Below are 12249 nucleotides of genomic sequence, written 5' to 3' on the forward strand. Positions count from 1 at the left end.
CACCTATCTAAGTATCAGTATCTCAGTCCCCTAAGCAGGGTACAGTAAAAATGAAAACAACAACTACCGTCGCCATGGCAATGTATTTTTTTCGTTCCCAACTTTGTTTCTTCTGTGCACGTTAGCCAGGTGGAAACTGTGGTGAATGGTAGAGGAATTCGTAAATTTTGAGACGGTACGAGTTGGATTACGATGTTTGGTCGGTCAGCTTGGATTCGCGTCTGAATATTGTTACCGCCCCACTACTGTGAGTCGGCTACAGTATGGTGACCTCCGCTGGGGTCATATCAAAGTGGATTTTAAAAGAGAACGAGCCGGCAAATTTAAGCTCATTGCCTTCGCCGTAGGCAGAAGGGTATATTTTTGGTCGGGATTTGTGGAGTCATGGTGTTGGCGATATAACTCTTGATGCCACGGACGGATGTTGGTGATTTTTGGTAGGTAAGTTTCTGTTGGGGAGACGAAGATGGGTCTTCCGCGGGACTCGGCCTTTGGCGCTGTAGTTGACCTTTTGTTTTTGTCAATTTGTTTGTTGTTGATATAACTCGAGAGTGATTAAATGGATCATGATGAAATTTAGTAGGTTGCTGGGGGTCGGGGAAATGAAGGTCAAGTTCGAAGATGGGTCTTCTTAGGGGTTCCTACGGTACTACAATGGGCCTTTTTTAAATCTAAATGTTGGAGGAGGATAACTCAAGCAGGGTTTGGTGGATATTAATTGTTTTGGGCAGGTAGAAACGATTAGTGATGATTAACATAATGAAATGCAAATCAGGTACTTCTTCACCTGATTATTGAGGAAAAGTTGAAATGTGCTATGTTTTGGATGGCGACCTATATACGAGGACACCTACATCCCCATGCTGTGACACACGACTGCTGATTGTTCTTCCTGATAATGTAAGGCAGTGTAAATCCAACTTCGGTCTGCTTCCACCAAAGTCCACACCACTATGTGCTGCTAGCTTCCTCATACCACTGCTGAAGTCAAACTGCCTACAGTTGAGTGACAAGCCAAATATGACAACAATCCATCCAGGCGTTCTCGACTTATTGTGTTCACTAACAGACACACGCGCATTAAAATATAACCTTCCTGACGAAGGTTATAAAATGACAAAAATCACAGAGTATGCACAAAATCATGTTAAGGAGTCTCACAATCATGTTCAGTACAGTTATGGACTCTTTTGCCCAGTTCAGTGAATGTGGTCTGAAAGAAGAGCTGTACTACTGCCAGGGAGCAACACATGTTTGCAAGGTTTGACCCTTATTGCAGCCAGCCGGTATGCAGCAGTTGACACCAATGGCAGAGAGGCTTTTTGGATGGGTACGGGTAGATACAATGTATTCGTCAAAGCAGAATATTACCTGCATTGCTTTATATTAATATCAATTCCCCCCATGCAATTAGTACATTCTCTGTCTCTTCTATGACGATTTTGCAAAAGTTCTTACTGCCTTCAGACAAAGATTAACAGGACAAATAATTGCAAGATACTGCAGGTACATATATTTCATGCTCCAGTAGTATTCGTGTTGCCTTTGTGATTGGAGGATTTGCCTTTGTGATTGGGAGGTCTTTGGAGAACGACGAAACAGAGAACGTCAATGTTACGGTTTAAAACATGTTTTGTAGAAGTTGACATGCGACCAATCGTCAATTGCGGACCCCCGTGCCATAGTTGGCCCCTCCAGCCTTCTTGACTTCATCCATGATAAAGTCCAGGTCGATGTCAGCAAGGTCACTGGTCATGATCTCTTTAGCAATGCTCTGTAAGACAGGCAAAACAGGTCATTTCTATCAGTCCATTAAGGGTGTCACGTATGAATGGCTAACATTGGCAGCGATGCAATCAACCACTGACTCACTCATGTCACTTCATAATTATTGGGTCTACAATGTATCTGTGACAAAATGATGGCTTGTGGCACCACAGGTTTACATCTATACAGTGTATGAATATAACATTGTACATTACCACCTAAAACGAGATTTTGGACTTCTAAACCCCAAGTCGTGTCTTTATCTCTCGGCAAACCATCAATATCTCGTAGTTCGTTGGAAGATTATTGAGGTTAATACAACAACATATATTGGATATTGGAACTTACAATGCAGCTGATGCTGATCTATAATAAATGATAACTTACCTGTATGACTTGTTTCACCAGTGCTTTGTCTGTCCCAGCCTTTGCCCTCTTCAGTGGACTGACGTTTTCTCCCACCCACGTGATGAGGATGAATTTGCTGCGCTTACTCAGCTCGTCCCCGGCAGTCACACGGAGGAAACCGAAAATGCGACCGTCATCTGCAGAAATGGAGATGGAGTATGCATGTGTGTTGTTTCCCCAAGTAATCTAAGCTTATAATAGAGTTCCACGACCCCATACCTTCGCCAAATGATATTGACCTTCACGACTGATGAGGCTTTTCATTGATAATACAATCCTAATTTCCTTTTACAAATGTATAATATCGATCGATGATCTTGTCCACCCAAATAACACAAGTTGTCCAAAGTATGAAAGTCGTATCTTGAGTTAGCAAAGGCAGCTATTCTAGCATTTTCTCAATTATGCAATGTGGCCGGGATTTACATAGTTTACCTTTGATGATGTTCAAGTTTAGTAAACTTACAGATGCTACAAGTATCAAATTCTCGCCATTTACCACTATGGAATTATGGGATTTCCTCATCAATTATGCATATTGGGTCCTATATGCATAATCACCATCTATCTATATCAAATCATAACTTAAGCAACAAACCAAAAATCATAATGATACGTTGACCCCTTCTTGAGTTATTACCGTATGAAGGGCGCACAGCTGGCACAGGCCAGGCAATCCTCCAAGTGTCCCTGAGGTCGATTAACACCATTCAATGGAATTATACATTTTTCTCTTTCATTATGTAAATGAAGTGCTAATTTGCATACCATACATTTCATTATGTTAATCATCACAAAAGGTACCTACATACCAAAAACGATGGAAATACACCAACCCCTGCATGAGTTATCCTCATCCAAAGTTTCATACATAAAGGCCCACTGCAGTTCAAAACAAGCCGCCAAGAGGCCCAAAGTTACACCACTTGCTACCTGCCCCAAGACCTATCCACTATTGAAAAATCATGAACCTGGCGCCTCCAGAAAATTTTACCTCATTTTTTGGAAGCTCAGCTGCAGTACCTTAGGTACCCGCTAGGAGGCCAATTATCGAACTTGACCTTCCTCTTAAGACCCCTACCCATCTACTAAATATCCTGCACAACCAACAACAGCTTCTCGATTTATCTTGTCCAAATACAAACACACATACATACACAGTTCGCTGCGGTACGGTAGGAAAACGCCAGGTAAACTTTTTCGAACTTGACCTCCGTCCCCCCAACCGCTTCTCACTTACCAAAAATCACGAAGATCCATCAACATTTCCGTCACTTTTGTGCCTACATACAAACAAACAAACAAACATGCAAAGTCCGCTGCAGTACTGTTGGATGACGCCAAGTGAATGGTTTTTTAAACTTGACCTTCCTTTGTACAACCACTATACACCTACCAAAAATCATGAAGATCCATTAAAGGTTTCTCGACATACATACAGACCCACCCCATAGCTGGTGTAACCGAAAACATAATCTTCTCGGCGAAAAGGTTTATTGCAAGTTCTTGCCCGTAGGCTAATTGCAAGTACATGTAACATGGAAGGACGGACAGACAATTGGTAACAATATAGCATGTGACTAAACACTAAATTCTATCTTATTTGGGTTTGACTTCTTTTTCCGAGACAGTGGAAGACGAATAATCCCACTTTTTCTGTAATGTGTGGGTTTTGTGATGTTAACAGGGGAGTAGTATTCTTTTTGTCTGTAAACATTGTGAAATTTGGATGGAATTTGGTGGCCTCTTTAAACAGCGCCTTTCTTTCTTGATCGTAGAAGGGGCAACTTGACATGAATTGTGTTTCGTCGTCCACCGTGTTTGATATGCAGTATTTACAAGTTCTTTCGCACACAGGTAACTTTTTGTACCACCCTCTCTCTATTTCAAGGGGATGGGCACTAATTCTAATTTTGCTAATTGCTGAGCGTATATTAAAATCATCTTGGTCTGATATTTTTCCATGGAATATGATGTTTTACATGCCTTATAAAACCTTAGCTTGCCTATATCCATACTCAAATTATGACAGATAGTTTGGGTGTACATATCGGTAATTCTGAACCTTATCATAGTACATACTGACTTGATGTCACCTTATGAAATGCAAGAATAGAACTGTTATTCCGCTACAATCTAATATTTCTTTCACACGTTGTAATAGGGTTCTTTTACGGCTATTTGTTAGGGAGTTATGTTAAAACAAAAGGGCATCAACTTGTAATGGGTGTCTATCGGAGTCCATCTGTAACAAGCGTGGCCAATAATGGATCAAACGGACAGATATATCTAAGTCTAAAGGAAATCGGCCCAGTTCTGCTCTAGATGCTAAATTACTGCAATTTCTGAAAACCCCGAGTATATCTTTACAGAAGCGGTGTTGTGAGATTTCGATTGGAGAGCTGTCATTTATGGACTCGATGCCCCAAATTTCACATCCATATAAAATAATTGGCTTGATACAAGAATCAAATATTCTTAGTAAACACTTTGGAGAAACAGATGAACGAATGAGGGGTTTCAGACTGTACATAGCTTTACGTGCTTTGAGTGAAAGCTGTTTCTTTGCAAGGGAGAAGCTGCCTGATGAGGTGATATTCAGGCCCAAGTAGCAGTAGGAGTGGACTATGTCCACTGTGTTTTGGCCATACGAGAAAGTTTGTTCGGGGAATAACTTGCCAGACTTATTGAAGATAATAGCTTTCGTTTTCTTTTAATTAACTTGAAGTTTCCATTTTGTACAAAAGTCTTTTGATTTATCTAGGGCAATTTGCAGCCCTTTGTCAGACTCGGAAAAAATAAAATCATCTGCGTACAGGAGGCACGATAGTTATGTAGAGAGGGCGGTGAGCATTCGGTATTATCAAGTACATGTACAAGGTCGTTTATGAAAAGGTTAAACAATGTAGGACTGAGGTTGCAGCCTTGTCTAACACCCTTCGCAGTTGCAAATGATGGCATTAAACCGGACGATGTTTTGTCGCATGTCTGGGATTTGGAGTACATACGTTTTATTAACTTATAGAAATTGCCGCCTACTCCCGAATCTAACAATTTGTAACGGAGTCCCTCTCTCCAAATGGAATCGAAGGCAAGAGGGAATCTACCAAGTTCTGTTCTAGAGGCTAAATTACTACAGTTTCTGAAAACCCCAAGTATATTTTTATAAAATCGTTGTTGCGAGATTTCTATTGGAGAGCTGTCATTTATTAGAATTAGTGCCCATCCCCTTGAAACTGAGAAAGGGCGGTACAAGAGTTTACCTGTGTGTGAAAGAACTTGTAAATACTGCATGTCAAACAAGGTGGAGGACGAAAAACATTTTATGTCAAGTTACCCATTCTACGACCACGAAAGAAATGAGCTGTTTAAAGAGCCCACCATTTACCATCCTAATTTCTCCACGTTTTCAGCCAATGTACATGTTTTCGCTCACATGCTCCAGACGGCGGTTTCTCCCGTCGCTCACTCATTAGCGGGGACGTTTCTCCCGTCGCTCGCCCCTACGGGGCTCGCTGTTAACCCCGAAACCTCGTGCCTTCGGCATCACTTCGGGTTTCGCAAAAACGGACGATAGTTTGATGTTTGTCGCGGGTTATATTCATAAAGAGCTGCCGGCCCTTTTCCATTGAGAAAGGCCAAAGCAGCCCGTCTAACTCAATTGCAAGTTTAGACATGGGCTTAGTAATCGGAAGATAAAGGTACAGGACAGCTTCTTCCTCCACAGTGCCAATGCGGGGTAATAATGAACGGTTTCCTTTGCAACTGCTCTTTTGCAAAACTATCTGCAGTTTGTCAAGCCAAAATACATGTATTACCGTCTACTGTAGGGCCCCACTGAAGAAATATTTCTAGGAGCCGAAACGGGTTAGCTATGAAAGTACTGACTTCTTCTTCTTGGGCATCAAGGATTTCATTAGCTGGCTTGGAACGAAGGCACTTCATATCCCCGGCAGAACAGTTCGCGAACTTGGCAACGTCATTCCCGAGAAGAATTGCCTCAAACTGAGTCTTGTGAGTGATGGAGAACGGCACGCCCAGCATGATGCTCTGCGGCCCTATCGGATGTCAGGAGAACTGCAACCGAATCAGACCCGGCGCTCTGTCCGATATTCTGTTGGATCCACCTTAGTGCTTCAATCTGATCGGCTTAAGTCCCATAGTTCCCCCTGGCGTCGTCTTCCCCCTCACCGGTCACGAAAGCCCCGAGTCTGTAGTTGGTAACGTTGTTATGACGACGGTGTTGGTTTTGTTGGCCAAAAGTCACCCATCAAACACTAAAGCAGCGCCTGTGCCGTACATATATTCTCCGCCATGAAACCAACACATGACAGGAAGCCTCCCAGTCACAGTTCAGAACGGATCTGATCAAAACTTTTAGATACAGGCAGTCTCCAAGTTAGAACTTAGTGGCAGTAGTTAAAGTAGTCATATGTTATATTGTTTATCATTATCTGTCCGTCCACTCCGTGTTACATGTACATGTGCCACTTAATTGCACCTCGGATAAACGCACATTCCATTTAACTGCACCAAATCCCAAAATCCCAAACCAGTTCCCATTCACCAAATTTTATCAAAACATGTTAACTAAAAAGGTGCGCTAAAATCGGCAAACGCGGTACAAATGAGCCGATAAGTGCCTATGTAGAGGCACAATACCGCCAATATGTCTAAAATTGTTTTGACTAACAAAAGAAGGTGGTATCCATTGACAATCACGTTGATAGCGATCGTATGGGAGGTCCTGGGCGGGTCACGGTGCCCGTCGTCAGCATAAGGAGACACCCGCCTAGCAAAAGTCAGTATTGCATTTTGGCAGACAGCATGCTGTACTCAATAAAAATTGGTCTCTACCTGTACACTGTCTAATTACTGTGAATGCATTAAGTTCGCGGGGATTTGATTTCGCGTTAAGAATGACATGGGGTGTTATTGGTGGTTTTAGGTTCGCGGCAGTGCTATATTCACATACTGCTGCGATACTGAAAGACTGGTGATTTAACGTACATCTAGTCGCAGTTCTCATTTCTAAGGGAAACCGCACAGCGACTAGGCAAGGGCTACAGACGCGTGGACGGACATAGCAGTCGCTTTTGACGGTGCGGTGCTGACGTGATCATCTGTCACATTCTTTAATGGCAGAGTTGAATCCGCGTCCTACAAACTTCCTACATCCACCCGAAGGATGTATATGTGGGTTCGGCTCTACTATGAGGAGAATGGTCTGTCACGAATTTAAGTCATATCTACCCACTGGATACGTAGTACAGTCCATTGTACAGTAATTCACTACCATGATGTACACAGTCTAATCTGTCCAAACATTACAGGGGCCTCTCTGGCGCTTACTGATTTCACTCACAGTGTCCTGAGATGTTTCTCCTGAGAATTTGAAATTTACCGTTTCATGCATAAACGTGGCCCTAACAAGAGGTGGAATCTACGGTGTTACCGCACTGTAACCTGTATAACGAAAGCTTTCTAACATCTAAATGCGGACTAACAAGTTCATAGAGCACACCGAGGTTTATAAACTATTCACTTCCTGTATGATACAGTGTACTACCGGTCCTGCTGGGCAATTTCGCATAATTGCACCAGCCGGATAATTGCACCGAATACGCTGGCAAATGGGGTGTGCAGTTAAGCGGATTCTACTGCACATGTACTTGCAATTAGTCTACGGGCAGGAATTTGCAATAAACTTTCATTATTTTTGTCGATTTTTGGTCGTTTTCCTGACAAAATCAGTTTCTTCTTGTGCATTTTTGTGGCATAGATATGATATGGCCATTTTCAAGACAAAAACACACAAAATATTATCCAAACAAAGAAATTAGATCCTTGTGCACTGATTGTTCCGCACTCTTGTGTGTGAAACAAATCGAGATATTTCACTTACATGGCAGGACCAAAGGTCGTAAGAGGATGATTGTGCAAATTAGATCTTCATTTACATACTCTATATCTATCGATGTTCCTCTCTTTCTCAGTCATGAATATGACCTGTTTGAACAACCATGGAACGCATTGTATTCATATTTTCTTATCAATCATACAAATTATGTCAATAATCACCTCTTAGGCTACATTTGTATAAGCGTCTTATTATGTCAATTATCACTTAAGCTATCTACATAATAAAATGATGACGATCCCTTTTTGAGTCACTAGTACTCTTTCATAGTCTATCATCGAAAAGCTTTGTTTTGCCAAATATCATACTCAAATATCAATTCAAATGTCCAGAAACACATCCAATCAACCACAAATGGCACCAAAAGTATATACTTCATCGCAAAGGTATTATACTTATTTGGTAGACATGTATGTTTTGAAGTCATGGTCCTCGTCGAGTGCGGTGGACGAATATCATGTTTCGTTTTTTCTTAAACATCCATGCGTAATAAATATGGACAAGCACTTATCTCTGTTGACTAATTCCAAATACATGTAATCTTTGTATGATTTCGGAATATGCCGTGTTGAAATCTGATCAATAGAAATGTTTCTATACGGACACATTGCGCAGGGTGATTAAAGACATGTATGTGGAGACTATCTCACACTCTGTTTAAAGTGCTGGTGCTTTAATAAAGTTTCTATTGAAGATGGAGGCTTTTTAACTCCCCTCATTTGTCCTGCCGTGATGAACATGTTCTTACCGTTGAATTGTTCCCTAAACTCTTCAAACTCCGATCCTGAGCTCAGGTGCACCAGGTTGTTCTCCTGGTATCCGAACGTGGCCCTACAGTTGCAAAGGAAAGTTTGGTCAGGAAATCAACTCCCAACCTAGTATGTCTGAGTCACCCGACACAAACGTAGCAGTCTGTCAACTTGACCATAATTGGTTACGGAAATTTGAGCCTTGAACCAACAGCTAAATGTCATTGTGAGTAACGTCCGATTTCCATTTATCGTGAGTACCGGTGACGAGGCCTGCGGCCGGGGTCAAACAATGAATCATGTACTGATATGGACGCCTTGTATAAACAGAACCACCCCCAGCCGCTCAGCAACATTAGATGCATATATGCAATAATTTACAGATTTGGGTGTGCCCAGAGACAGCGCCGGCAACACTGCCAACAGGGGTCAATTGGAAAATTTTGTGCAACAAAAAATGACTCTGTGACGTCATCATTTGGCGCTGGACAAGAACTCCTAGCTGCCTTCTTTAAACGGTCACATGCTCAGCCCAATGCCATACAGGTGTAGTAACAGGTGTCAAAGTACACACAAGTAACTTAACCTGTTCGAGTAGGCGTCATGTCGCGGCATTATGGAAAATACCCAAAACATACCATATAGTATTGCTCGAATCGTCACGAACATCTTGGTAAGCTTCCCTCATGGAGTCCTTGTCCATCACCGTGGCCGGCATGTTGGCGGGGAAACCTTCTTTGCAGCTGACGTGTTGAACAATGGTGTGTGGTTTGCTGATCGGCAAGTCTATATTTGGTTTTCTCTCACCGGTAGGATGATGTCACAGGGAGCGCCCATTTTTTCTTAGGGGTGTGACATGTACACTGGATTTTAGCGACTCAAGGTAGCAGCACGTGACGTAACGGTAACAAGAGCTTTTCAAAAAAGCTGGCGTTTTGTCTACGTTTAATTATGAGTGTGAACTGTCTTTTCCCTTTACTTGAAGTAAAATCTGCCAGAGAAAGTCACTCAAGGGCTGTTGAGTCTATAAGAAAAATTGTCATCTGGGGAAAGGAGTACTGTTTTAATAGAGAAAGGCAGATTGGGGAAAGCAATTTTGAAGTTACGTCACTAAGTTAAGTGCTTTTGAAAAAGCTGGTCTTGGCCTACAACTTGTATTTATTTCTAAAATGTACAATAGGCTCATTATAAAAGCTATCAATGTAATTATGTACATGGCACGCAATAAAACATAAAATTTGAAAAAGCACCATTGAATCATCAGCACTATGGTAATTAAGTGAAATAGAAGTTCATAACAGCTAAGGTTCTATCTAAAATGACTACCAAATGTCAAACAAATCAACAGCTACCTCATCCCTATTATATTAGAGGACGAAAACCATTTTGTTGTGGAATGTACATTATATAACGATGAGAGAAATATCCTTTATACTTATATACAAGATAAGTTCCCTAGTTTTAAATATATAAACAGCACTGAAAAATTCCTATTCATAATGAAACTGAACAAACCATGTATTACGAGTTCCATATCTACATACATCTACAATTGCCTTATGAAGCGAGAAGAAGTCGAACCTGTAAATAGTAGACAAGTATAGATTAGTCCTATTAGACACAGTAAGATATCTCATTATATTACGTTATATTATCACCACTGTATGTAGTCCTTTGCTTATCACCATGACCTGTACTTAGCTTGTTTAAGCATAAATGTACAATAAAGGTCTTTCATTCATTCATTCATTATTCTGGTTTCCGCATTTACAACATTTCTTCCTTATTTTCCTGGATAATTTTGCTAAAATTCATGATAATTCCCATATTTTTGTGCCGAGCGGCGTCACTTTCCACGTCCGTGTTGTCTGAATGAAGTCGATACTGAACAATGGAGCATTTGCTACTGACAAAGGATCGCTGTTTTGCAAACAACATCAAGAGCCTCTGTTTACATCGGGGATAGAAGTTTAGTGGCGAGTGTTTTGCAAGAATCATCTTACCGCGCATAGGAGCCGCTGCACGGTATTTTCCATTACAATGAACAGAAAAATTCGAATGCCGGGTTTGGAATCTATGAAGTCCTGTTCATAAGACAAAGGCCTTGTATATATTAAATGAATATTTAAAAATAAGAAATATAAAATATTTCTTTATTTATTAATGAAAACAAATGATATTCATAAATATGATATTGATAGATTAATATAATATCAATATTTATATTTGATATTCAATATCTAAAAAGAAAAAAAAATCCGTGCACGGACGCGAACCCGGATTGTCTGGGTACGAAGTGCTACGCGTTACCAGATGAGCTAAGCTTTAGTTTGTAACTCTCTGTACGTAATGCTATAACCTTTGTACATCGTATCATTTATGTCGATTTTTGGTCGTTTTCTTGATGAAATCATTTTCTTTTCTTCTGCAATCTTGTGGTATAGATGTAATATGGTCATTTTTCAGGATATCAAAGTCCGAAACCACAATGCAATGATATTTCCGAACAGTTGTAGCAGTTACATGCGGTCGCCCTCCTGTGTGTCATGCAAATCTAGCCTGCCTGCCTTTTCGTGCTCCCTTGCCATATAAGGCAACGGCTATACAAGAATTTGGGAACGTATTGCCATATAAGGTCTTCTGGTGTGCGACACAGTGTTGAACCAAACAGCATGCATTGAACCAAACAGCATACATCGAAGGTAAGAGCGAGGACATAGCGTTTTGGCAAAAAAAAAATAGTGCGCTCTAAATGTTGAACCGAATGTGAAAACGTTGACGTGAATGCCGGCGAGGCACGAACTTTACTGTATGGCAGTATTCCTTCGTTGTATCAAGGAGGTTTAATCTTGATTAAACCTCCTTGGTTGTATCTTCGTTGTCGTTGTACCGTGCATTTTACCATAGCTGCCGTTTGAATATTGTTTTTAAGATACATGTACCAGTAGATCAACTTCAGGATAGGAGTCTTTTAACTTTAAACTGGTGATGTAAATTGGCATAGTAATTCAGGATGTGTACGTCTGCAATTTTGCTAATAAAGTTCATATTGATATTGATTGATTAAATTTGGTACATAGTGAAATTGGCAAAATTGCAGCACAGTAAAGGCAATTTTCAGATTGGGGGCATCTGCATTTCGCCCTCGACTCTGTACTCAATTCGCTATCAATTGAGCTATCGCGTCAGTTTAACCTTCGTCTATATCCCATGTGAAAATCCTGTTGGTTTGAAATCTGGGTAGGTTTAAAATTCCATGTCTACCTAGGGCACTTTTTTGAGCGACTTTCGCCTACACGGTGGCGTTCGTAGTGCGAGTTCTATGACGTTTTTACTGCTAATCGTGTGGCAGATTTATCCCTTATCGCGGGTATTTCTTGTAAACTTGACAGCTACCGAGGATCT

General features: G+C 41.0%; 1 protein-coding gene across 1 annotated transcript; it reads right to left on the bottom strand.

Moving 5' to 3' along the window:
* Positions 1–1128: 1128 nt before the first annotated feature.
* On the bottom strand, positions 1129–9670 carry LOC136438207 (coactosin-like protein). Its single transcript, XM_066432961.1, has 4 exons — positions 9483–9670; positions 8844–8926; positions 2155–2312; positions 1129–1774 (listed from the first exon to the last, which is right to left on the bottom strand). The coding sequence occupies exons 1-4, from the start codon at positions 9560–9562 to the stop codon at positions 1661–1663; spliced, it is 435 nt and encodes a 144-aa protein (XP_066289058.1). The 5' UTR covers positions 9563–9670; the 3' UTR covers positions 1129–1660.
* Positions 9671–12249: the final 2579 nt, after the last annotated feature.

This window comes from Branchiostoma lanceolatum, chromosome 7 (genome assembly GCF_035083965.1).
Source record: "Branchiostoma lanceolatum isolate klBraLanc5 chromosome 7, klBraLanc5.hap2, whole genome shotgun sequence".
Taxonomy (NCBI): domain Eukaryota; kingdom Metazoa; phylum Chordata; class Leptocardii; order Amphioxiformes; family Branchiostomatidae; genus Branchiostoma; species Branchiostoma lanceolatum.